This window comes from Mustela lutreola, chromosome 14 (genome assembly GCF_030435805.1).
Source record: "Mustela lutreola isolate mMusLut2 chromosome 14, mMusLut2.pri, whole genome shotgun sequence".
NCBI classification, from domain to species: domain Eukaryota; kingdom Metazoa; phylum Chordata; class Mammalia; order Carnivora; family Mustelidae; genus Mustela; species Mustela lutreola.
In genome coordinates this window covers 70,704,337-70,731,834 of record NC_081303.1, presented here as the reverse complement: position 1 = coordinate 70,731,834, position 27,498 = coordinate 70,704,337, and the positions used below count along the sequence as shown (strand labels likewise).

At 47.0% G+C, this 27,498-nt stretch overlaps 1 protein-coding gene and 1 long non-coding RNA gene across 4 annotated transcripts; one reads left to right on the top strand and one right to left on the bottom strand.

Annotated features, from left to right (window-relative positions):
• Positions 1 to 4,783: 4,783 nt before the first annotated feature.
• On the top strand, positions 4,784 to 26,976 carry LY9 (lymphocyte antigen 9). Of its 3 annotated transcripts, XM_059146921.1 has the most exons (10): positions 4,788 to 5,011; positions 8,861 to 9,190; positions 14,602 to 14,877; positions 15,379 to 15,708; positions 16,916 to 17,185; positions 18,608 to 18,706; positions 19,638 to 19,691; positions 22,885 to 23,165; positions 23,536 to 23,607; positions 26,469 to 26,976. In XM_059146921.1, the coding sequence occupies exons 1-10, from the start codon at positions 4,891 to 4,893 to the stop codon at positions 26,535 to 26,537; spliced, it is 1,902 nt and encodes a 633-aa protein (XP_059002904.1). In that variant the 5' UTR covers positions 4,788 to 4,890; the 3' UTR covers positions 26,538 to 26,976. The 3 variants fall into 3 exon arrangements, with proteins under 3 accessions (XP_059002906.1, XP_059002905.1, XP_059002904.1); XM_059146922.1 differs by lacking the exon at positions 18,608 to 18,706 and having other exon boundaries at positions 4,786 to 5,011; XM_059146923.1 differs by lacking the exons at positions 16,916 to 17,185; positions 18,608 to 18,706 and having other exon boundaries at positions 4,784 to 5,011.
• Positions 14,877 to 16,918, bottom strand: LOC131815234 (uncharacterized). Its single transcript, XR_009347616.1, has 3 exons — positions 16,589 to 16,918; positions 15,844 to 16,362; positions 14,877 to 15,069 (listed from the first exon to the last, which is right to left on the bottom strand). It is a non-coding gene; the product is annotated as an uncharacterized LOC131815234 (long non-coding RNA).
• Positions 26,977 to 27,498: the final 522 nt, after the last annotated feature.

Genomic DNA, 27,498 nt, shown 5'->3' with positions numbered 1-27,498 from the left:
CCCCAACCACTTTGGATAAAGTATTTGAATCAATAAATAAGATGCCCCCAAATATTTTTTTAAAAGCTTATAAATCTAGTACACCAAACTTATAAGTAGGGCAATTCTTTTTTATTTTGGGGGGGTTGTAATTATTTATTTGACAGAGAGAGAACGAGCAAACACATAAGCAAGAGGAGCAGCAGAGGGGAGGGAGAAACAGGCTCTCCGCTGAGCAGGGAGCCCGACGCAGGGCTCCATCCCAGGACCCCAGGATCATGAAGCAGATGCTTAACCAACTGAGCTACCCAGACGCCTCATAAATAGGGTAATTCTTAAGTAGTCTTCGAATATTCAGTATTTGACATAGACTTAGGTTCCCCGGCAATAGCGTTGCATGGTTACAGATGGCCACTGCATGTGCAGTGAACATAACGTACAGATGTGTCCAGTCATGATGTTGTACCCCCAAAACTCATGTAACATTGTCTGCTAACTGTACTTCAACAGAAATTTATTAATTAAAATAAAATAAAATCACAAATGCAAATCAATTACTCAAATACGTAGTTCAAATTGGAACCACGAACGATTACTTTAATAAGCTGAATGTCTCAAATAATACATATATGTAAGTAAAAAGTACTAACTGATACCTTGAACATGCCTACTCTGAATTCCTTATCTTTCCAGCACTGAAAGGTTCATAAAGGACACAGTTATGTCATCTCCACTCCTGCTGTTTTCGCCTCATCAACAAAGGTTGCTTAAACACCAGAAACATTACTGAGATTTCAGCTGTTGGTACCTAGCCAGGTCCCTTTGTTTATGTCCTCTGAAAGGCTGGTCTCAGGTGCTTGGGTGGCTCACTTGGTTAAGCATCCGACCCTTGTTTTCAGCTCAGGTCATCATTTCATGGTTGTGGGACGGAGTCCTGTAGCAGGCTGTGCACTCAGCAGGGAGTCTGCTTGAAGATTCTCTCCCTCTGCCCTCCCCCGATCCCAGAGAGAGAGAGAGAGAGAGAGTATGTGTGTGTGTGTGTGTGTGTGTGTGTGTGTGTGTGTGTGTGTGTATGCACTCTCCTTCTCTCAAATAAATAAATAAATAAATCTAAAAAAAAAAAAGAAGAAGAAGAAGGCTGGTCTCATAGCCTGTGTCCCTCAATTCAACTTGCCACACTGTGATATCACCTAATTCTTTCTTCGCTTTACTCTAACTGTAGCCCTTGATTTGATGTTACATTTCTTTCAGCTCTTAAGATATTTAACTATCTTTCCATTGAGGTGTAAGAAGTTTGAAACTTGTTGAAATTCTGTATTCTTTTCATATTGTTCCAATCTGCAGGAGTATAAACATGTAAAAACCCCCACATAATACTCAAAGTGAAGTTAAAAAAAAACATACAGTTGTGTAAAAGGCAGGGTCATCTTCGTTGCAAATTTAATGAAGGGCCTGTTAGAACTAGTGGTGACTGTAAGCAGCAGAACTTGGGACAGTGACTGCAGAATCCAAATCACAGCCCGGGCCGAGATTTGATGATACCTGGGGGCAATGCCCGGTAGATGGGTGATTCTGGCACCTGTGCCTCTGCCTGGCTGAGTTCCTGGGACAGCAGAAGGAATTCCAGAAATTTCCAGCTATCTGCTCACATTTACTGACCTGGACCAAGGACACGGAGAAGCTGAAAATAACCAACTCCACCTGCCTCCTCCCTGAATCCCAGCACGAGATGTCTGCGGCCACAGCTCACTGAGAATAGTAGCCCTCGCTGTGTGAAGTCGGGGACTGGGTGAGCCCAGGACACATTGACCAACTGCATTATATCAAAATTCATATTCTTTTAGGTTTTTACTTACTTCAATGCTTATACTTTAATTCTATGTATCACAGACTGCCCGTCCGGGTTCACCACTACCATGGTTATTTGAAGGACGTCTACCTTCAGTTTCTTCGTCTCTAAAATGAGGATGGCAGGAGTACCAACCAAATAAGGTTGGCTTGAGGATTAGAAGGAAACTTACATAAAGCACAAAGCATCACTCATAGTCATTACTCAGTAAATGTTAGCAATGATTTTTATTATCATCAGTGTCCTCGAACCAGCTCCCACGCAGAGTGTGGCAGCTCTCGTGCTCTTACCTGGGCTCCTTAACAACTCCCTACTTGTCCCCTTAGCACAGTCCCATTCCTTGTATCCCGTCCCCACTTGGAGCAAGCTTCCAAACGGGTCCTTGAATAACACTGCACCCCTGTTTAAAAACACCTGCTAGGGGCACCTGAGTGGCTCAGGGGGTTAAAGCCTCTGCCTTCGGCTCAGGTCATGATCCTGGAGTCCTCGGATCAAGCCCCATGTCCGGCTCTTTGCTCAGCGGGGAGGCTGCTTCTTCCTCTCTCTCTGCCTGCCTCTCTGCCTACTCGTGATCTCTCTCTCTGTGTCAAATAAATAAATAAAATCTTTAAAAAAAAAAAAAAACACCTGCTAGATGGAGGAAGGGCACTAGGAAGGGCACATGAGACAATGTACACTCTGTGTCATACGCAACTGATAAAATATGGAACACGACATCGGAAACTAATGATGGCTAATTGAATATGTTGGCTAGTTGAATTCTAATTAAAAAAAAAAAAAACCTGCCTACCAGATGCTCTCTGCCTCTAGTCTGATGTCTTGGTGAGTTTGTGCTGCCGTAACAGCAGTGCCAGAGACGGGGACTTATAAACAGCAGAGCTTGACTTCTGACAGTTCTGACGGAGGCGGGGAGGTCGAGGGATGGAAGCACCAGTAACTCAGCATCCGGAGAGGCCCCACCTCCTGAGTCATAGACGGTGTCTTCGCACTCTCCCCTCACGCGGCCGGGGTCTCTTGCAGGCAGACACTAATTCTGTACATGAGGGCTCTACGCTCATGACCTAATCACCTCTCAAAAGCCCCGCCTCCTAATGCCACCCCTTTGGAAATAAGACTTCAACATATGAATTTGGGGAACGGGACACAAATTTTGAGTTCGTAGTATCGGGTTATAAGACCCTTGATCTGGGCTCCAGAGACCGCTCCTGGCCATGCGTCCTGCAGTTCTCTCTAGACAGCCACACTCCAGCCCCAGGGCCAGGACTAGCGGGATGCAAGAGAGGCACCTGCCGCACAAAATTTAAGGAGGCCTCGCTCTGAAGCTTGCATGTGCCCTCTGATGGCAGGTGCCTGCCGTCCTCGTGGTCCGCTCTCTCCCTCCGTCCCATCTCCCAGACTTCCTGGGCTCAAATTCTTGTTTTTAAAAATGTCAGAATAAGCCACTTAGCCTCTCTGTACCGAGGCTTCCTCATCTACAAAACGGGGGTGATAAAAATACCGATCTCCTCAAGCTGTCATGTGGACTAAATGAGTCCGTGCGTGTCCACTGTCAGGGGGTCCAGCACCTGACACGCACTCACTGAATGTCACCTGACACTCCCCACTCCGTTTTCCTGCACTTTTCCTTCCAAGTCCTCTCCTGCTACAACCTCAGCAAACACACAATCTGAATCTCAAGACACCAACTAGTCACCGTTTAACCAGACACTGTACATCCCCCATTTAAAAAGTCAATTTCCGGGATGCCTGGGTGGCTCAGTTGGTTAAGCGGCTGCCTTCGGCTCAAGTCATGATTCCAGCATCCTGGGATCGAGTCCTACATCGGGCTCCTTGCTCGGCAGGGAGCCTGCTTCTCCCTCTGCCTCTAGCCTGCCACTCTGTCTGCCTGTGCTTGCGCTCTGTATCTCTCTCTCTAACAAATAAATAAAAATCTTTAAAAAAAAAAAAAAAAAAAAAAAGTCAGTTTCCCGGGGCACCTGGGTGGCTCAGTCAGTTCGCGTGTGACACTTGATCTCAGCTCAGGTCTTGATCTCAGGGTTGTGAGTTCGAGCCCCGCACTGAGCTCTACACTGGGTGTGGAGCCTACTTAAAAAAAAAAAAAAGAAAGAAAGAAAGAAAAGGAAAGGAAAGGAAAGAAAAGAAAAGAAAAGTCTGTTTCCCACACCCGGATAAAGGGAATGATGCCATCCCCCCGGCCTGCCGACTGCACATCCCGGCCTGGCGACTGCACAGCCCAGCCTGCCGACTGCACAGCTGCCCCTAGAAGCTTCCATCCTCAAGGCAGCTTTGACGGCCCTTCCTTCCTACCAGTGAAAATCCTCCCGGTTGTACGGGACGAGAAGGCAAATGCAAACCAGCTTCGCAAAGCAAAACAGTGAGTTCACTGGGCCATGCTGTTTGTTATCCATTGCTGCGTAACAAATTGCAGAACTTTGCAGCTTAGAATAAGATTTATTACCTCACGGTCTCTCGGGATCAGCCAACCAGGCACAGCCTAGCTGGTGCCTCTGGGTCCCGGTGTCTCACCAAGCACCAGTCAAGCATGGGCGAGGTTGCCGACCTCCCTGGGCAGGCACGGCCTCCCGGGGGCTCTGAAGTCCTCATGAACTGTTGGCAGAGACATGCGCGCCTTGCTGGGTCTGGGCTGGCGCTCTCCCCTGGCTCCTCGCCTTGAGGCCTCCGGCTCACAACACAATACCTGGCTCCGGGCAAAGGGACCTGGGGGTGGGAGAGAGGGAGAGAGACACGGAGATGGAAGACACAACCTTTTGGCACCTAATCTCAGAAGTGACAGCTTATCACCACGGCCACGTTCTCCTGGGTAGCAGCAAGCCAGGACACCAGCCCCACAAGGAGAAGAGACCCATACGGGAGCACCTGGCTGGCTCAGTCGGTAGAGCGCACTCCTCTCGACCTTGGGGTGGCTGCGCAGCCCACGCGAGCGGGAGGAGCCTAAGGTGCCCGTTACAGACAGCGCTCGCCCAACCAGACACACGCGTGCACAGGACTCTGTGTTACGTAAGTGCTTCCTCTTTCAGCCGGAGATCCACAAACAAATCATCATGGCAGGCCCCAAGCGACACCCGGATGACTCGGCTCTCCCGTCCTCCAGTAAACCACAGAAGACCAAGACACACATGTTCTTTTCCTTTCTCTGGACCCGTCTCCTCTTCCTGCCAGTGGGTAAGTCCCCGTTATGGCCACTGCCCCTCACTGGCGGTGTCCCTCCGGGGCTGGTCACATTGTTCGCCGGAGTTCTTGTTGGTAAAATTTAGAAACTCCTCTCCTTGTGATAGTTCGTCTGTGGGTTCCACGTTATTCTTATGTACGTGTGCGTGCACGCAGGCATGTGAGCATGTACGTGTGTGAACGTGTACGCGTGTTAGCGTGTACGTGTGTGAGCATGTGCATCTGTGAGCGGGTACGTGTGAGCATGTGCGTGTGTGAGCATGTGCGTGTGTGAGCGTGTACGTGGGGGGGTGGGGGGGGGGGCGTGTGCGTGTGTCAGCCTGTGCATAGTCATTCACCGTGAGTAGGTGACGTTCTGGCCCCTGTCTCAAATAACTCTCAAATAACTATGTTCCTCTCACTCTGACATTTTCCCGCTAAGGAATGCTGAGTGATGAGTTTGTTCCCTGTACAATGTGGATAAAATCCACAGAGAGATACATGAAAATTCTGGTGACAAGCCACCCCCTTTTCTGGGAACATATTGAACTGCTGGAACTTCTTTCTACATCTGCCATGTTCGTCAGATGTCCCAAACCGGGGGCTTCCCTTGCGGTCTGGAGATGGCCTGGGGGCCCTGGGCTGGGTGGTTTCTCTCCGAATGTCCTTTTCTCCCCACATCCTACCTCCCCGTCCAGGCCCAAGTCCTGCTATTTTCTGGAAACATCTCTCAGCAGCATGGCCAGTGGGCAGAGCTGACTCAGTACCCCAGGGAGGGTCTCAGTCCCCTGGGACAGTGACCTCTACCGTCCCTCTGGGAATACAATTTTCCTCAGGACCGTGGAGGGTAGCACAGTTAGCCTAGGGATCTGAGCGCAGGGGGGTGGACGGGTGGCAGTGAGGGGAGCTCTAGAAAACCTCCAGATGCATGCTCAGGGGCAGGGCCGAGACCCTGGGGCTGGGTTCCGATCTAATCTCTTTTCACTTTGCATCTCATCTTTGCTTGCCATAAAAACATGACAAGCATCATGGTTCCTTGTAGTCACACCCAACTCTTGGGGTGCTACCTGGCTGTGTTGGATAAACCAGAAGTTCACCATCTAATGTCACTCAAGCCTCAGATGAACAACAAGTAAATTTCAAGGTAAAGAGGCATCTCCCTCTATCTAGCTCCGCGGATTGGGGATGACCTCAAACTTCACTGTCTTGGTCTAGCAGGGAGTTTCTCTGATGCCTTTGTGTCTCCAGGGAATGGTTTCAGGAACTTGGGAAGCAGTAGGGTGCCAAGTTCTTCCACTTTGGTATGTCAAGGAGAAAGAATGTCCTGTCCCCTTCAAGGTCCTTTTAGCTGGACTAAGAACCAAGTTGACATGAGACAGATTAACAGAAAAAAAAAATAAAATTTAATGACATATATGTGAGGAGTCCACACAGACAAGGAAATTCCAAAGACCCTCAGGCAAAATGAGGTATCTACGTCATCCCAGACGAAGGAGAAGGCGGCAGGGGTCTGGGACCTCCGAGGGAAGGAGGGCAGTTCACAGGGCAGTGCAGAGAACAGAAGATGTACGGTCATTAGAGGTTTGTCCTGCTGTGCAGAACGGTCACTCAGATAAAATTCATCTCTGCTGGTAACCCTTATTCTGGGAAAGATCCCCAGTTCAGATTCTTCTGTGTAGTTCAGGCAAAGGCAAAAGTTTCTCTGGAGCCCACATGGTCTTGATTGCCTTCGGTTTGGAATAGTCTTCATGCCAAAGTGGCCCACCTCAGGGCAGCCCATCCTCTGCCCCTACAAATATCAGAAACATTTGAAATTAAATCTTTGCTCCATTGTTTCCTAGCTGTGTGAGCCTCAGTTTCTTAAACATAGAATGTGATTAGTAAGACATATCATGCAAGACTCTCTTGTACCTGAAAAATGTTATCTGTAAGCAAGCACTTGGCATGTAGCTGGGAGAAGTTGATTGTTATAATAATCACTAAATGCACTATTTGGAAACTATTGAAGGTGGGGAAGCCAAATTCAGTTATCACAATCATTGTACACCCTTTTATTATTTGCCAAATGGCGTAGTTCAAAATAAGATGGCTGATGCCTGGGACTTCTGTCCCTGCACTGGGAGTCACGGAGCATCGTAGCATTGTTTGCTGCAGCAGTAGCAGGATTCGCACACGAACCACAGCTCTCTTCTCCTGCTGACAGTCTGTGTGCCTTGCTTTGATGTGAGGAGACACGGGTGCGTCATATGTGCCCAGCCAAGACTCCGGCCCTTCTGGGTTCCTGGGATGGAGGGTGGTCAGAGCTCTCGGCCTCCACCTTCCGGGACATCATGTACATGGAATCTGGGCTCTGCAGCTGACCAACCTGTCATCTAAACAAGTGGCTAAAACTCCCAAAATTTTAGCTCCCTTTCTGTAAACATGAGCTTATTTTCAGGTAATTTTGAGGACTGAATGAGGTCACTTCTACACAGTGCTAGTTGTCGTAGGAATCATAAACAGTATCTTTCAGAGGTGAAGAGCTCTCTTTCGAGTAACTTCAAACCAGCATCACACGAACCCAGTTTCTGCTTTCTGACTGCCCCCAGAATCTTCCTGAACTGACCTAGACTAACTTGTCCAAAGTCCCTAGTCCTGCATCCTCCTAGCTACTTCCCTACAAGGTCCAAGTGCTTGGCTGATGTGGGTAGAGAATCACGCCCCGGTCCCCAGCCCTGTACCAGTCTACACCAGTCTAGGGGTCTCATCTGTGTACCTGCATAACTCTGTACACTCTGGGCCTTCAGAGCACACCTCAGTCTCTTCCCGTCTCTCCAGGCTTCAGATTTTCCTTTCTCTCCAACATTTTCTACTTACTTTCAAAGCAGATTCCTGGAGTAATCTGGGTCCTGAACCCATCTGATTGGATCTGGATCAAATTTGATCAGAGGACTCTCCAGAGCCTCAGAAGCTCTTGAATCTGGGAATACACACTGAGGTCCCCCAGCAGACACTCACAGGGCCCCTGCAAGGAAATGAGCGGCCTCGGACCGATGCTGGGCCTATGGAAGCCATGGTAACAATGTACATCAGGGATCTGGGTCTTTCTCGAGATGAGGAAATCAGGAGCAGAATCCTTGCTACGTAACTATTCCCAACCCCAAACCTTGTTCCTAAGGACAGACCAGATTTCCCTGGCCAAGACAAAGCCAGTCTGAGATCCCCTGGACAATGAGGGAAAGGAAGAGTGAGATTGAGATGAGAAATGGTCCTTTTGTGGCCGGCGTTTTATTATGAAAATTCTTGAACACAGAGAAAACTTGAAAGAATTTTGCACTAACACTCCCATGCTTCCCACCCTGGCGCTACCATTACTTTCACATCACTTGCCTTCCCCTACGCCTGTCCATCTATCCACCCTGCTAGCCATCCATCAATCCGTCTCATTTTTTAAAAAATGCTTCCTTTTTACTTGCTTTGTTCTTTACGGTTTACAGCAACCTATTTTATTCCATCTCTACCATATCCCTAAAGGAAGATAGCATAGGTGTGAACATTTTCTGTCTTCTAGATGAGTAACTGATTCTCAGAGCAATTCAAAAACTCACCCCAAGTCACCAGCCTAATTTCCACATTGGGACAGAAAACTAGAAAGTCTGTTTAACTGATTTTGTAGATGCGTTTATAAGACAGAGTGTTTTTTAAGTGAGGGAATGAAGGAATGATTCTGCTGGGCAATGAGCCTAGAGGAAGGAGGGCAGGAATTTCATTTCATTTCTCAACATCTGTCATTTGTTCCCAGTATGTTTTTATAGAATGAATGAATGAAGGCTGACTTGAGGAGTCCAGCTACTTCTTCTCCAAATCCCTCTTCTGTCTCTGCAGGGCTAGGAGCCTCTGAAAAGCACTCAACCTCAGCAGTGGTGCCCGGGATTCTAGGGGGTTTGGTGATTTTCCCCCTGAACATTTCAGTAGACACAGCGTTTGAGAATGTCGCCTGGAGTGGTCCCCAAGGCACTCTTGCTTTCGTAACTGCAGAAAAACAGATTTTCATCACAGCCAAAAGCTACCAGGACCGACTAAACATCAGTGGGGACAGTTACTCCTTGCATCTCAGCAGCCTGACTTTGGAAGATGCTGGACCCTACAAAGCCCAGATAAACCGGAAGACTTCTGCAGTCACCACTGACAAGACATTTATACTGTACGTCTATGGTGAGTTCCAGAGAGTTTCCATGGGTTTTAGTATTTTGTTTGTTTGTTTATTTATTTAAGATTTTATGTGTTTATTTTGAGAAGGAGGCAGGCAGAGGGAGAGAGAGACTCTGAGCGGACTCCACGCAGGGCTCACTTTTATGAACCCAGATCATGACCTGAGCTGGACTCAGCCAGATGTTCAACCGGCTAAGCCACCTAGGCACCCCGAACTTTTATTTTTTTTAAAGATTTATTTGTTTATTTGTTTGTTTGTTTGTTTGAGAAAGAGAGAGAGAGAGGGGCAGAGAGAAAGCACACATTGGAGGAGGGGCAGAGGGAGAAGAACAAGCAGGTTCCCCGCTGAGCACAGAGCTGGACGTGGGCTCAGTCCCAGGACCCTGAGATCATGACCTGAGGCAAAGGCAGTAGCTTAACCCACTGAGCCACCCAGGTGCCCCTAATCTTTTATTTTTAAAAGCAGATTTTTTTTCTTCCTAGGTGTTTATCTCTCTAGGACAAATAGGGCCACCATGTTGGTCCTTTTCATGCAGTTCCATAAATACAGATGTCAGAGTGAAAACACAGCCAAAATGTGTTTTAAACCATTTGTGTTCTCTTTTCTGCAACTCTGTTAATACCCTTCACCCATCTGTACTAGCTAGCTTGCTGGGTTTGCCATAACAATATACCACTGCCTCGGTGGCTTAAACCACGGAAGCTTATTTTCACAGTTTTGGAGAGTGGAAGCCCAAGATCAGGGTGTCAGCAGGCTGGGTTTCTACTGAGACCTTGCTACTAGGCTTGCAGATAGCTGCCTGTTTTGATATGTCCTTGTATGGCCATCCCTCTGTCTGTGTCCTCTATGTCCTAATCTCCTCTTCTTATAAAGACACCAGTCATTTTGGATTAGGGACCGTTCTCATGACCTCATTTTAACGTAATGGCCTCTATCTCCAAATACAGTCCTATATCCAAATAAAATCATGTTCTGAGGTACTGGGAATTAGGGCTTCAAGATATGAACTCTGGGAAGACACAGTTCAGCTTAACTGTGTAGTTTGACCTTTCTATCAGGTAGTTTGACCTTTTTTATTGATTTGTTGAGTGCTCTGCATATGTTAAAGAAATGGAATACTTTGCAGGGAATAGAAACAGAATGAATGAGCTCCATATGTACCAACCTGCAGCAATTTCTAAGTCACATTGATAGCTTGTTTTAATTCCAGCACCAGGAACGCACAGTGCTATGTTAGCTTCACGTGTGCCCTATGGTGAATCCGCACTTCCGTACATCACCCTCGGCCGGTTCTGAGAAGTGTGCTCTTAATCCCCTCCCTGAGTCCGCCCATGCCCTACTCGACCGCTGGCACCGTCAGTGTGTTCTCTGTCGTTAAGAATCTGTTTTTTGGTTTGTGCTTTTTTCCTTTGTTCATTTTATTTCTTAAATCCCACATATGAGTGAAATCATATGGTTTTTGTCTTTCTCTGACTGACTGATTTCACTTAGCAAAATTCTCTCTAGAACCATCCATGTTGTTACAAATGACAAGACTCCATTCCTTTCATGGGGCGCCTGGGTGGCTCAATTGTTCAGCATCTGCCTTCGGCTGAGGTCATGATCCCACAGTCCTGGGATCGAGCCCCACATCGGGCTCCGTGCTCAGCCTACTTCACCCTCTCCCACTCCCCCTGCTTGTGTTCCCTCTCTTGCTGTCTCTTTCTCTGTGTCAAAAAAATAAACAAAATCTTTAGAAAAATGATTTCATTCCTTCTTATGGCTTACTAATACTCATATATATATATTGTATATGTATGTATGTGTGTGCATATATATGTATATGTATATATTTGTGTATATGTATGTGTATATACATACATATGTATGTATGTATGTATATACATATGTGTATATATGTATATACATATATGTGTGCATATTTGTGTGTATGCATACATGTATGTGAGTGTATATGTATGTGTACACATACATATACACACATATATACATATATGTATATGTATATGTATACACATATATATTCTTTATATATATATATTATTTATCCTTTCATCTATCTATAGACACTTGGGCTGCTTCTGTAATTCGGCTATTGCAAATAATGCTGTTATGAACACAAGGGTGCATATATCTTTTCAAATTAGTGTTTTCATATTCTTTGCGCAAATACCCAGTACTGGAATTTTCTGTTTCTTTATGATTTAGTTTGGGGAGGGTATATGTTCCTAGGAATTTGTCCATTTCCTCTAGATCCTCCAATTTGTGGGCATATAATTTTTCATAATATTCTTTATAATCCTTTGTATTTCTGTGGTGTGAGTTATTGTTTCTCCTCTTTCATTTCTGATTTTGTTTATTTGAGTCTTCTCTCTCGCTCTCTTTCTCTCCTCCTCCTTTCTCCCATAGACTCGCTAAAGGTTTATCAATATTGTTGATATTTTCTTTCTTTAAAAAAATATTTATTTATTTATTTATTGGAGAGAGAAAGAGACAGCACAAACAGGGGGAACAGCAGAATGATAGGGAGAAGCAGGCCTCCTGCTAAGCAGGGAGCCTGATGAAGGCCTCAATCCCAAGACTCTGGGCCCAAGACAGACCCTTAACTGGCTAAACATTGGATCAGACGAATCTAACAGATATATTCAGAACATTTTATCCTAAAACAGCAGAATACACATTCATTTCAAGTGCACGTGGAACATTCTTCAGAGTAGGTCACATACTAGGACACTAAACAAGTCTCAACAAGTTCAAAAAGATCAAAGTCATACCATGCATCTTTTCTGACAACAACACTATGAAACTAGAAATCAATCACAAGAAAATATTTGCAAAGAACACAGATACGTGGAGGTTACATAACATGCTACTAAACAATGAATGGGTCAACCAAGAAGTCAAAGAGGAAATCAAATGTACATGGAGACAAAGAAAAAGGGAAGAGTCCAAAATCTTTGGGATGCGGCCAAAGCTGTTCTAAGAAGGAAGTTTATAGCAATATAGGCCTACCTCAAGAAGCAAGAAAACTCAAAGAAAGAACCTAACTTCACACCTAAAGGAGCTAGAAAAAGAAGAACAAACAAAACACAAAACCAGTAGAAGGAAGGAATCATCGATATTAGAACAGAAATAAAGAGAAGCTTAAAAACCAACAGAACAGATCAATGGAACCAGGATCTGGTTCTTTGAAAAGATCAATGTGGGGCCTGGGTGGCTCAGTGGGTTAAGAGCTATTTGTGCTCGTGTTGTTAGTGGCCAGTCGCGGGCTGCCTGGGCTTGAGTGGAGTCAGAGCAGACATTTGCCAGAAATGCAATAGCACTGAATTACAGAGTGATTTCCTTGTTTTGTTCCCTGAGACTCTTTCTTTGGTGGACAGGGCCTGCCCTCAGACCAGATGTTGGTCCCAAACCCATTGCTGTGGCCATGTTGGAGTGTGTGTTTGTGTGTGTGTGTGTGTGTGTGTGTGTGTGTTGTGTGTGGTCATCTCATCTTCCCTTCCCCCTGGGACGGGAAGTGCCTGGGACTTTGGAGTGCTGGCCCCTGCTGGTACTGCTTGCACACTGTCAGGTTTGAGGCACTACTTTGGATGGGCTCTGGCCGGGAGCACACTGGACAAGTCAGGACCACAGGAGAACTCAGGGGCAAGCTGGGCAGCGTATCAAGCTTTGCTTCTCCCCCTCCAAGCAGGCTGCAGGAGGGGACCTGTAGCAAAGGGGACCCAGGCAAGCTGGGTTGCAGGAAGCAAATCTGCAGAAGCGGGGGCTGGGTGGAGGGCAAGGTGTCTGGTGTTAGCAAGGGGTGTGCAAGTCTGCGGTGGGAGCAGGTCTGCAAAGGAGGCATGACAGGGAGGGGTATGTCTACAGGAGAATGCAGGGGTCGGGTGAGCTGTTAGCAAGTTAGGTATTGCATGTTGGCACTGTACTGGTTCCCACAGGTGTCCATGTGTCTAGCGAGGTGGGGTGGGGACAGGGGAAGGAAATGATGTCCTCTAGCTCCTTTGTTCCTGGAGAAGTCTGCGCGTGATCTCTGCCCCTCCAGAACATGTTCTGAGATTAGTAAACAAGTCTCCTTCCCACATATTCCAGGTGATTTTTCAAACTGCTGCTACTGTCCTGGGGGGCAGGGGGAGTGCTGTTTGTTGTGCTGCCTCTTTATAGACAGGGATGCAGTTTCCTTTCCCCCTCCCAGAGCCCAGCCAGCCCATTTTTAAAGTTCCAGGTGTTAAGCCGCTGCTGATTGTAAGAACTCACGAAATCAGGCCCCTCTGGTTTTCCAAACCAAATGTTATGAGGATTCCTCTTCCTTGTGTGAGAGTGTTTCTGTCCGTCCTCTGCACCCACACTATCCCTCCATCCTGTGGACGGTCCTGTGGGTCCATAAGTTCCCAACTGCGCCTCTGCCTTTCTTACCCTCTTTGCGGTGACCTCTTCTATACATTTAGCTGTGGAGCCTTAGTTCTGCTGGTCCGCAGGGCATTTTCTGGGTTATTCACATGGATGCGGGTGTTATCCAGTTGTATCCATGGGACAAGTGAGCTTAGGGTCCTTCTACTCTGCCGTCTTCCCCAGAAAGCCAACATATAATTAAATTTTTAAAGGCTTCAGGACAGTGTGTGTGTATATAATAGTAATATACAGTATATATAATAGTAATATCTAGTATACATATACTTATATAGTATACTATCATGTGGGTGTCTATATCTAGAATATTTCTGGAAAAATCAACAGGAAGTTCTTAGCATAATTCTTGGGGAGAGGAAACAAGTATCTGGGAACAAGAAAGCTTGCTTTTTAAACTATGTACGCTTTTTTGTATCCTTTCAATTTTATGTATTATCAATTCCCCCAAAAAAGCACACTTAAACACACACACACACACACACACACACACGCTGTGGACAGAGGAAATGGAACAAAAGGGAAAGAAAGGACCGGAAGAAGGTCTGAAAGCACCATGGCCATAAATTCCAACCAAAAGACAAAAGCAACTCCAAATTCTAGAGGCAGAACTCCCTGCTGCACAGAGTTTGGGGCTGATTCATTTGTGCATTTATTCACCAAACATGCAAGAGAGACTTCCAAGGACGGGCCAGTCAGGTGTTAGTATTTGGGCACAGGCATTGGCCCTGTCCTGAAGGAGTTCATGTACTGTTGGGGAGACAGAGGAGTAATCGGACTGGTGTCTCGCTGAGTCATGGAGGTAACACTCTTTGGGGATTTACGGGAGTGTAGAAGAGGGGCACTCAGTCCAGGCTGCGGGGGAAACTAAGAGAAAACTTCCCCTGGAACAGGTATTCTGGCTCTTCCTTCTGTCCCTGGGTCTTCTATCATCACCAGCCTCTTCTCCCAGCTGTGTCCTGCTGCTGAAGGGATCTGAGTAATCTCCTTGTTGCTGTTGTCCCTACAGAGCAGGTGCCGGAGCCTCAAGTCATCGTGAAGTCTGTGAACATGTCCGACAGTGGCTCCTGCAACGTTACCTTGATTTGCTCTGTGGAGACGGCGGGGATAAGTGTTCTGTACAGCTGGACCCTGCAGGACACGCAGGCTTCTGAATCGCAGGAGGGCTCCACTGTCATCATCCGCTGGACGCTGTGTGACCCAGACCTGCAATACACCTGCACAGCCAGGAACCCGGTCAGCCAGAGCACCTCCAGCCCCGTCCGCGCCCGGCAGTTCTGTATAGGTACAGGCTCCACTTGGGCCCTCCAGGGGATTTCAGAGATGGTCTGAGCAGTCATGGAGTCTAAACCGCCAGGGTTCTGGCAGGACACGGGTGGAGTGAGGACGAAGACAGGCTTGAAGAATCTTGTTCTCACCCTCTGGGGTCTGAGAGAGACTGGCAGGGCACCTGGAAGCTCCCAGGGAACTCTGAAACCTTAAAGATAAAGCAAGGGAAGGGAAGGGAAGATGGATGAAGAGATCTAATTTGTTCTTTCTTTAGCTGGAGGTATCCCCCGTGGTCTCCTCAGAAGGACAGGGAGGGCGAGGGAGGCCTGAGTGTGCAAAAGGCAGAGCCAGGTGCATATCTGTCCATGACAAGTGTCGAGCAGGGAGGCCTTGTCAGAGGAAGGGAAAGGGGGTGTGGGCAGGAGAGCTTCTGGGGCTTCAATCTCCTTCAGGCAGGCTGAGGGTTTAGGGAAGAGACCCAATGACTGAAGCCCCAATGTCTCATCTCTGATTGCAGCTCCAGGACCCTCCAGAGGAGAGTCGATAGGGGAGACAGTAGTGGGGATCCTGGGGGAGTCAGTCACCCTGCCCCTAACACTCTCGGCCAGTCATGCCGGAGAGAACGTCATCTGGATGTTCAACACGTCTATTATCAGCAAAGAGCGGAGAGCAGCAGCAACAGCTGATCCACTCATGAAGTTCAAGGATGCCAATATGAACTCCAGCCAAGACTACTCCCTGATGATTGGCCGGCTAAAGATGGAGAATGCTGGCCACTACCATGCCTACGTGTGCTCCCAGGCCTCCGGAGTCATCAGCACAAAACACATCACGCTGCATGTCTATGGTGAGTTTCTGAGCAGAGTACTCGTCATTACATTCCTCCCCTGGGATGTTTCTCCTTCCTCTTTGCTCCTTTCCCTGCCTCCCCAAATACCTCAGATCACTAGCACAGCTTTTGAGTCCAGACAAGTCAACTCACCGGAGGGAAAATTTCCAGCCAGCAGCTGGGCAGGAACTGCTTGCCAAGTCCCCCTTCTGCTAAGCTCGAGGTTGGCCTCCGCCACCCAACCTGCAGTGCTTGTCCCTGTCCTGCACTGCTTGTCAGGTGGATCTCAGAGCTCTTCCACCCGCATTTTTATAGAAGAGTATCCTTGTAGATAAGGGCACAGCAGGCTCGAGAGGACAAAGAGAAGACTGAGGAGAAAGGCTTTAGTATCCAAAGACCCTCTGACCTCCAAGAGGGATGGCTGCTTGGCTCTCCCGAGTGTGAGGGACAGAACTTGCAGTCTTTCTCCTCAGGCTTGGGCCTTGCAGGAGCTTGGCTTGACAGCTGGGTTTACATTTGCCACCTGCTTCAGCTGTACCACCCAGACACGGTCATCACATCCCCTACCTGGGTTTGTTGGTGTCTACTTATCTGTGGAGACTCACGGAGCATGGTCCTGTTAGAATATGCTGGAAGTCAGCTAGTCCACATCTATGGCATGCCATGACTCAACTATTAAAAAAAGAGAAAGAAGATTAAGTGAAAATAATAATAAATTAGGCATCACTAGTGCCAGTGTTATATTTCTTTTAAAATCGCTAACACTTATTGAGCACTAACTCTATGTCAGAGCGGCACTCAGCTCTTCACCCTTTATCTCCTGAGTAAAGATGGCCGATGATGGAACCTCAACAGGTAAGCCTTCAAGTCCTCAGAGTGCATGAGACGTTGTACCTACCTGTATTGACGGGTTTGCTGGTTCTTCACAGGGTACGCTATGGAGTGATGTGATGTCTTTCTTTTTCCAGTTTTTATTTTGACTCCTTTGTTTAACATCTGAGCATCAAAGGCCCATAGTGGTGAAGGGGTATGTCTGAGATTCCATGGCTGCCAAGAGAAAGGCCAGGTGCATTCCAAAATTCCTGTGCCTCCTGGAGGCACTTTCTCAGCCCTAAGGTGGTGCCAACACCCAACTTCAGGAGTGTGTTCTGAATGAGTGAGGATATGGTGACTGCCCAGCAGGCAGGCCTGACTCCACATTAGGTCTGTCTTTCTCCTCACACAGGGAGATTGAAGAAGCCAAAAATTACCGGGCATCCTGGGCTTGCTAAGGATGGTATCTGCAGGGTCAACCTGACATGCTCAGTGGAGGACAATGGATACAACGTGACATACAGATGGGCCCCCCTACAAAAAGGAACCTTCGAATCCCAAGAGGGACCTCACCTCAATGTCTCTTGGACACGTGGTGCAAATCACCCCAACATCACATGCATCGCCAGCAACCCTGTCAGCAGCAGCTCCCAGCAGTTTCTTCCTGGCGACATCTGTCCAGGTTACCGTTTATCTCTGCTCAGCCAGACTTCAGGGACCGGGACGTTGGTATCCAAGTGTTCGCAGTCTGAGTGGTTCTTTATGAAATGCAGTGAGAGAGTGTGGACAAGAGTGGGCAAGAGCAGGACATTCCGGCAGAAATATAATGGGAGTCCCTCGTGTCATTCACACTTTCTAATAGCCACATTAGATAAAGTCAAAAGAAGCAAGTAAAACTAACCTTAATAATATGTTTTATTTAACCCACTAAATCCAAAATATCACCGTTTTGGATTATATTCAATACAATTACCGTTGAGATAACTTACATTTCTTGTTGTACTAAGCTTCTGAAATCCAGTATGGATTTTGCACTAACAGCACATCTCCGTTCAGATGACAAATTTCCATGGGAAGCATTCCGTCTGTATTCAGATTTCATAAAAGTGACAGTTGAAAAAAATAGCTTTACATATCCAAGTTGTCCCAAACCTACTTACCATTTTTCAATAAGAAATTAAATCGCCATGTTTCTATTTCCATTTTAATTTTTTAGAAATTAAATAAAGTAAACAATTTAGTTCTTCAGTCATACTGGCCACATTCCAAGGGCTTAGAGCATGGGTTGTGGCTACCATACATGGACAGCACAGTGTCAGAAGTTAGTGGAGATGAGTTGATTGAAATGGATCGGTGAAGGAAGGCAGACCACGAGGGAACACAGACTCTGAGTGGCTAGAAAGGAAGCCCTAGGGTCTCTCCCTAGATGCCAGGTACTATTCTAGGACCATGCGCATTTTAACACAATTAGCTTCACAATAATCCTACACAGCAAATACCCTTACTATCCTCCGTTACATGAAGACACTGAGACTCAGAAAGGATTAGGGACTTGCTCAATGTCACAAAACAAAATCACGAGTGGAACCCTGAGTTCTGTGCTCTGTTCTGTTCTAGAAGGAAGTAGAAAAAGAGAGGTTTACCTGGGAGGTGATAACTCTAGGTCAGGCTGGCAGATGGATTTAGAGCCCTACGAGGTAGAAATCTTGACTCCGTCTTGAGCCTAGAACTGCCCTTACACCATTTACAGAGAGGAGCAGTGTAGTGTGATGGATAAGCATGTCTTAGGTAGAACCAGGCAGCCTACATTCAAATCCTGTCTAAGTATTTAAAACTCTGTGACACTGGGCAAAGCATGTTATCTCTCTACCTAGGGACAGTGTCTACCTTAAGCACTGCTATAATTTCTAGCCCAGAACAATGCCTACTCAATAAATAGTTGTAGAATGAATGAATGAAAAGGAATATTTCCTGCGATAGCATGAGATTTTAAGAGGCCATTTTGCTTTTTTTTTTTTTTAAGATGGACATTATGCTTTGTCCATTGCTTGTTCCAACCTTCTTGTCATTATTTGTATTAATGTCATTCATTTCCTCTTCAAAGGGCCTGAGAGGAACACAGAGCTTTACACTGGACTCTTGATAGCCAGCATCCTGTTCTTTGGGATCTTCATCTGGTACATTTGGAAGCAAAAAATACCATGTGGGTTTCTGAGATCACTGCACGTGCCAGCACCAGACCACATCCCTGGGACCTTCGGAGGCTTGTCTGCCCTCTCCTGGTCCCCTCTTACCCCTACTCTCCCAAAACTTCATTTCTTCTCCTCCTGATGTGGGAGAGGGCTGTTCGTTGGGACTCTAAATTTAGTTACAAATCGCTGAAGCCCAACTCAAACTACCTTTGGTGGGGGGGGCAGTGAAGAAGGTGTGATTCATTATTTTGGGACTCACATAATCAATCTTTGGGGAAGAAAGGGAAGGAGCTGGCCTTAGGGACAAATGTTACCAGAGAGTTAAAAATCAGGGCCCTCCATCTCTCACCCTTACTTTACTCTTTGAGCTGAGGGGCAGGGATGGGGGTGGGCTGTGCCACAACACAGCAGTTGGTAGCTCCAGGCTGGTATCTACTAAGAGATATGCCACCAGGAAGAGAAAAAAGATGTTTCCCTCCAACTCCAACTTGAAAGATCTCTAGTTGGTGCAGCCTTGGCTCATGTGACCATTGATTGGACCAACTACTGTGGCCAGCGGGATTAGCTATTATGATTGGCAGCTCCCTTGGAATTTCGTATTGCAGGGGAAATGGAACAGTTCCCGAAAGAGCATATTGGGTAGAACACATAAGATCCCTGCAGCAATTCCTACAAGACGCAAACGAACCTGAGAAGTGGCCACCACAGAGGGGACAGAGGGACGGCAGGAGGCTCCAGGGCCCTCTCTTCATTTGAAAATGACCTTGGGACTCTGGCCACCTGTCCTGTGGGTTCCTACTCATGTCAGGGTTCACCCCCTCCCTAGAGCGTTTTTCTTGTGTTTGTCTCTGGAAATCTCTCCCCGTCTCCTTTGTCACTTAGAATCACACGTCTCTCTACAAACAGACCTATTGCTAAGTCTTCTCTACCTTGGTTTGTCAGGTTCAGACCCAGCCTCCAGCTCCAGCTCCACTGAAACCCCAGCAGACGCACCAGGTAATATCACCAATGACACGGGCTGCGGGGTCCCTGGGCCAGATGGAAGCTCCAAAGCCTGACAATTTATTCAGTATGATCTGTCAATCTGCAACACGGGGCATCACCCAGGAGCTTGTTAGAAATTCCAGTTTGGGGCACCACCCCAGATACCGAACTCTAGTCTGCATCTCAAGGTGAATCATATGCTTGTTAAAGTTTGAGAAGTTATGTGGCTTGGAGAAAGAAAGTTTGGGGAACAGAAATCAGAGCCAGGACGGACTCCAGAAACATGATAACCAGAGATAGGGGAGGCGGCCTGGCCTCTGGGATCTGTAGGGTTCCTCCGGCATTATCATCCTTTAAATGTGGGCTCCGATGAGGATGGAGTTATTTTCCTCACTCCAAGAATGGAGGAACAAAGGCTGGATAGAATGGTAAAATTTGCAGCAGGAGCAAAACTAAAACCTATTTAAAATTAAAACCCATAAGATTTCATAGGACACCTATTGCCCAAGAACATCCCTGAGGCAGTGGTTTTCCAATTTTTAAAAAAGCTAAGGAATGCTTTCTTTGAACAAAATATGGTGCAACATCCCAACAACACAAAGTATGCAAAAGTAGAATTGTCCTGATAGGCGTTGGAGTGCTGAGATGAGATGCCTGCGTCTTACCACCCCTGCTTCCCATGGCTCCGTATCCTCCATTACCACCCTGAACTCTAAGCTCTGGAATTCTAAGGAATTCCCAAACTCCCCCCACTGGGACAAACCCTGCTATTAAAAAAAAACCATGTAACCTCTCATGGAAGAGATCCCCCGAAGAGATGGAAAGCGGGGTTGGGTGGGATGCCGGCAGCTCAAGGAATCCAACAGTGTGGGCCTTTGGGATGGGAAAACATTACCAAGAGAAAGGGACCAAGAAGTAGGAATGACGGTAAGGGTGGAGGTTCTCACCGGCTCCTTCCTCACAACCTGGGGGAAGACCCTGGTCTCCCCCAGCCTGTGCCATTGTGCCTTTGTGATCTGGGCACAGGAGAGGGAGTAAGGAAGTGTTGGGGACACCACTGCCATCCCTGATCTTCCTCGCTCCCCAGCACCTCCCAAGGTCTGCTTCTCTAACCTCCCTAGCATCTCTTCAAAGTCTCCTCTTCTTGGGGCACCCGGGTGGCTCCATTGTTAGGCGTCTGCCTTCAGCCCGGGCCTTGATTCCGGGTCCTGGGATCAAGTCCCATGTTGGGCTCCTGCTCTGTGAGGAGCCTGCTTCTCTCTCTCCCACTCCCACGGCTTATGTTCCCTCTCTGGCTGTCTCGCTGCCTATCAAATAAATAAAATCTATTTTTTAAAAGGGAGGGAGGAAGGAAGGAAGGACAGACGGAATCAAAGTGTCCTCTTCTCCAGATCTTTGGTCACTACCAAGGTTCATTGTGTCACAATTTTTCTGTTTACTGAGCAGGGATTTTTTAACTGAAAAATCGTATATTCTCATGGTATACAATTAAATCTCCTTCCCAATCCCAATCTCCTGGTCCCTCCCCCCACATCTTTCATCGTTAAGATGCATTTCTAAATCTTTTTGGGGTCTTTAATGCATTTATGGGCATTAAATAGGTTTGTGCGTATGTGTTTGTGTATATGTGTGTGTGTGTAGGTGCCTTTCTTTTAGTTACACGTATGGGAGAAATCTACAGCATTTTCCTGAACCTGGCTTTTTTTAACTTAACAGAATATCCTAGTAATACTGACATATGTAAGACTGATTCCTATTTATTCTATCCTACGGATGTACCTTAATTTATTTAACTAGTCCTCATTAACAGACATTCCCATTCCTTATTATTTCTTCCCTAAAAGTATAACAGTTTCCTAACTGGCCTTTCCTTCCCCAGGGTTTCTCTTTTCTATCCCTTCTGCTCACTACCTTGCAAAGCTCAACTCTGACTGCTCTAAAGCCATCAATGGCTCCTCATGGCCTTTGTTTGTTATTCAAAAGTCACTAAAACCTAGGGGCCAAGTGTGTGTGTTCTGAGGCCAGGCGGTCCTGTGTTTGAATCTTGACTCTGCTCATAAGTGACGTTGGGCACTTCAATCTCTATGCATCGGTTTCCTTACCTTGAAAATAAGTGCGCCCAGTCCTTAGAGTTGCTGTGAGTACTGAGTGGGTCAGTGCCAACACTGTGCACTCAAGAGGTGGTAATTACTCTTATATTCTCATTCACTCTTTAGCCAGACCACCCTTTACCTACGTTTTTCCTATGCAGGTTTTGAGTATTAGTTTGGAGTATTAGCTAAGAACATCAGATCCTGACCCCACCGCTTACTCGGGCAAATATTTAACCCTTATGGGCTACATAAATGTAGTTTTTGTGTCATGGGATTTCATGCAGACTGAATACATTTAGGATGGAGTATTTAGGATGCTGTCTGATACATATAAGGCACTTGGTACGTGTGAACCATTATTATTCTACACTCAGACCAAATAGTCCCCTTGATGTGTCCCCAAAGGCAGCTAAACATGCACCTGGTGTACCAACGAATTGTTCAACACAGGGGCCCACTCTGATTGTCTTGCATCCATTGCACCTGTTAAATGTTTTGAACACCTTGATCATACTGCTTCTTCAACCAACGACAGCCTGTCACTCATCAAAATCCCAGCCCTCCGTCAAGGCCCACCTCAATCCCACCAACTTCCTGAGTTCTTCTCTGCTTCCTAACCCGAGACCAAGTCCTCACCTTTTCCTGACACTTGTCACGTCCCCCTTGCCAGAGCCGGGCTTGCATTCACTGATCTCCGTATGGATCTGACCCCCTGCTGGACAGTGTCCTCCTTCAAGAGCAGGTCTAATGGCCTCTTTGTGTTTTCCCAGACCACACAGTGTGGCACTCAGGGTGGCTTAGCCTGCAGAGCCAGTTCGGCTCACAGAGCGTTGCTAAGTCCCTCCCGTGTCACCCTCCATGAACATTTACCCAAGAGAAATGAGTGAATCCCTGAAAGGAGGAAGGAAGGGAGAGTAGAACAGAGTCCGCTGTGGGGACACAGGACAACCTCTCTTTCAGTTCCTTAGGCCTCACTTGGAGTAGAGATCAGAGCAGGTCGGATCCTTGCACAAAACAAGAAAGAGGTAGGGGCTGGCACACTTTCTAACCCAGCCACACAATGTGTTCGAAACTCACTACTGACCACACACCGTGCACTATGCTCTCCCAAGGGTGTCAGAAGCTGGACACTTTCTCTGAGACTGCCCAGCAACAGCACAGGCCCAGCTCCGACAGCAGCTCTGACAGCAGTGAAACAATGGAGAAGGACCGGGAGAGTTCGGGCATACCCAAGGCTGGGAGGCACCATGAGTATGACTTGCTCACTCAGGAGGACAACAGATCTGACTCATCATCTGGGGGGCAAGCAGAGTATGATCTTGTCACTCCAGAAAGCACGGTGCCTGCACCTGAGGACAACACAGTGTATATGCAAATAGTCGTCAACTTGCAGGTGAGCCCTTTGGATCAGTACACCTTCCCTCCTCCTCCACTTCTAGAACCATCCAATAACTGTGATGACTAGTCCCTCCAAACGGGGGCCAGAACCAGCAGCACATGGGCAGATAGCTGTGGCTCTATCCATGTTCACCAAACCTTGGGGTCCCTTGGAGTGAAGGTGATTATCCTCAGCTCCCAATCTTGGGCCATTGATAAGGGAGGTGGGAGCACCCAGAGCACTTCCCCACTGCACGGAGGCAGCCACCAACCTCTGAATGAAACCTAAACCTCGTGGGGTATCCCCTCTCCTGAAGGGCTGAACGTGAAACCCTGGAAAGCTCTTATCTGGTGATTACAGATACTCTGATGTTGGTCTATTACAGGGAAATACCCCAGTTCCTGAGCAGAAGGAGAGTTCAGCCACAGTCTACAGCTGTATACAGATACCTCAGAAGGTGAGAACAGTTTTCTCTGTATCCCAGGGTTCCTAAAGCAAGGAACTATTACACAGACCATTTTAACCGAAAGTCCTAGATCGCCATGGAAAGGAGCTGAAGTTCTCTCCACTACACATCCCCCTGACACACTCCAGGGTCAACAGAAATGCTTAAACAAATACTTCTGATTCACATCTGTTTGGCCAAAGGCTGAATGTTTCTAATTGATTTAATAATGTTTTGTATTGATTATTCTTAACACTGACCGGAATGAGAAGCTATAAACACAAATGCTGCATGATCTATGTATATTTCCAAATTTACTTCCAACCCTTAATCCACCAGTACGGCAATTTCCCAAAACAACTGGAAATTAGCCAATAGTCCAATGTCAAGATTTTTTGGAAAATGTGCTATTAACTATAATACATTGGTTTTATTGTGATGTTGAAAGGTCCCTTAATGGTAGAATTTACCATTAAATAAGAAGAACTAACTTTCATAACAAGTTTATAAAACATGGACAAACATATTCTCATGTGATCCCTAGGACACCTCTACAAATGTGTTATCATCCACATTTTCTAGCAAAAGAAGCTGAGATTCGCAGAAGCTAAGTTTGCCTAAGGTCATACAGACAGTAGTTGGACTTTCAGTATTAAAAACCAGAAAGAGGGCTCCTGGGTGGCTCAGTAGGTTAGAGCCTCTGCCTTCCTTCGGCTCAGGTCATGATCCCAGGGTCCTGGGATTGAGCCCCACGTCAGGTCCCTTCTCAGGGGGAATCTGCTCCTGCCTCTCCCTCTGCTGCTCCCTCTGCTGTGTGCGCGCTCTCCCTCTCTCTCTCTCTATGTCAAATAAATAAAATATTTTAAAAATATAAAAATACAGGGTACTTGGGTGGCTCAGTCAGTTAAGCATCTGCCTTCGGCTCAGGTCGTGATCTCAGGGTCCTGGGACTGTGCCACACACTAGGGTCCCTGCTCAGCTGGGGAGTCTGCTTCTCCCTCCCTCTCTCCTTCTGTCTCTCTCTCAAATAAAATATTTGTAAAACAATACATATATATATAAGTAAATAAAAACCACAAAGAGCTTTAAAATAATCCTGAATAACCTTAACCAATTAACCTTGACCTGAATCCAGCTGCCTGCTCCGCTTTCACTTCCCTGAAAAGATTGAGTTCATATATACTTTTTGTTTTCAGATCTCCCCCAGAATTCCTTCCCTGTTTTTCCTCCTTGTTTTAACATGCCCAAACAAAAAATTTTTAAAGATCTATTTGCTTATTTTGCTGAACGAGGGTGCAGAGGGAGAGAGAGAATCTTAAGCAGACTCCCTGCTAAGCACAGAGCCAGGCACATAGCCCTTTCTCACGACCCTGAGATCATGACCCGAGCCGAAATCAAGTCAGACGTTCAACGGACTGAGCCACCCAGGCACCCGCAAACAAGATTTTAAAAAAGAAAAACTCAAAGGTTTTCAGTTATGCTACTTCTCTGTGAGTGATGCATCAATCAATAGATATTTATTGAACATCTTGAGTGTGTCTAGAATTAGGCTAGATACTATGGGATTTAGATACGGTGAAGGCACTATCCTTAACCTTGAAGACCTGTTATCTTATCTGGCTGTCAGTGGAAGAGGCATGGAGAAGATTCAATCACCTAGAAGGGAAATGAAAACACTCTACATACTACTTGTGAGGTGTGCCATTCCCAAGGGTTTTCCAGACATTGAAAGTGGGAGGTATCATTGCACTGAGGTCGACAGGAAAGACTTCATGGGAAAAAACAAAAACAAAAAACTAACTTGTGTTGGACCTTAAAAGGTGGCTAGAACTTGGTCGGTAAGCATCTGTGCGGTATGCAGCTCCGCTCAGCCATCATCTACGCATGTCCTGCCTTGTGGAAGGTCGCCTATGCTTAGCCAACAAGGTACTTCGCCTGTGGCCTTGAGACCTCATCTGTACGTTACACTATACTCCCAAAGCTGCTTTCTACTCCAACCTGGCCCTTTGTGTTTGGGTCACTACTGGTCTATCTTAAAGTCATGGACATCAGTCCCTACTCGGAGTTTCAGAATGGCCTTGAGTCACCACTGGTCTGGTGGGTCCTGCGTGGTTCACACACCACCCCAGGGACTCCCTCACTCACAACCTAAGTGGACAGGAGTGTGTTTCCTCAGCTGGGGTCTTGACAGAATTTACCCCTTGCCTTCAGAATTTTCAGGACCACGAGTCCTCACTCTGGGTCCCCTGAGACTGTCATTGCCTACTTGGTCAGGAACTTCTCAAACCTGCCTGAGCCGTTACTTTCTGACACTGTCTCTGCACGGTATCTCGAAGGTTTATGCCGTTCCCGAGCTGTTCCTGACGCCCGGCCGGCCCTCCTCTCTGCACCAGCTCACACCTCACCTTCTCCTTGGGGCCTTCCCTGAACGAAGAGTCCTCAGAACCCTGGGAACGTGAAGTCTGAGAGTCTGAACCATTACTTTACGGCAGAACCTCTGCCACCTGGAATGTCTTTCTCTAGATGTTTGTCTTGCTTCTCCAGCCAGGGCAGAGACTGAGCTCATTAGACAGTAGCTTCTTGAGAGCAAGGCCTTTTATTGCATTTCTGTATCCCCTCAACGTGCTGCACTAAACTGCCCTCTATCTGCCTTACAGAGAGCCTTGCCCGCTTCCCAGTATGAGGTTCTCCAGAAATGCCTGCAGCCGGCCTGATGGACTATTCCATCCCAGGGCCAGTCCATCTGACCTGACTTCTACAGCACGGACCAGTCTTAGCCTGGCCGGACCTTCCTCTCGCAGCAGCACAGGGCCGAGGAAACCAGGGCTTCCCGGGCTTTGTTAACAATATGCTTTGTGTCTTTTGGCTCACAGGGGGTGCCACCACCACAACAGAATGATCCTGAGTCTTCTGAAATCCCTACCTATGAAAATTTCACCTGAAAAGAAAAGCAGCTGCTGCTTCTCTCCCTGTAGTTGGAAAATCTCCTGGAAGGTGTAAGGCCTGGAGCTCTTATAGACAGAAGCACTTCAGAACTGCCTTTAGTGTCTCCAAGATACCTGAATTTGACGCGCCCCCTTCCCCCCACCCCTGTGACTTCCCAAATCTATGAATAGATCAGACACAGGCTCAGTCTTGGAGTCCCCGGCCTTCAAGAAGTCCTTGCTCCGTCCGTCCCCTTGTGTGCTTCTACAGTTTGGAGGCACCAACTCAGGATTCTGCCACGACTGGTCCAACGTTGTTGGAAGGACCCTGGACCTTCACCCCATCTTCTAAACAGCTGCTAAAATGAATCCAATGGATATTCTCACTCATGGACACAAAGACCCCTGTAAAATCATGTCCACTGTAGTAGCTTTTTAAATAAAAGGACAGAAACAACTTAAATGTCCATTTAGTAGGAATGTGGTTAAATGTGTAATGGCGAACCCATGCGACAGCAAGCCCTGCCACTTCTGTAAAGAAAGGAAAGACCAGGGGGGCCTGGGGGCCCAGTGGCTAAGCGTCTGCCTTCAGCTGGGGTGTTGACCTGTGAGCCTGCTTCTCCCTCTTCCTCTGCCGTTCCCCCTGCTTGTGCTCTCTCACTCTCACTCTCACTGTCAAATAAACAAATTAAATCTTAGAAAGAGAGAGAGAGAGGAAGGAAGGAGGAAGGAAAGAAGGGAGGACCTGTATGTGCTAATGTGGAAGGACAAAGGACAAAGCAGCAGCCCAGGACAGTGTGTATCACAGGCTACCGGTTAGATGAAGAAGAAGCGTGTATCTATATGCTCGAATAGTTGTACAAAAGATCCGAAAGGAAAGACAAAGTCCTTATCAGTGGCTGCCTCCAGGGAGTGAACTGGGTCGTTGCTTTTACCTTATACTTCTTTGTCCTGTGGATTTCTGTTTTTAACTACATAT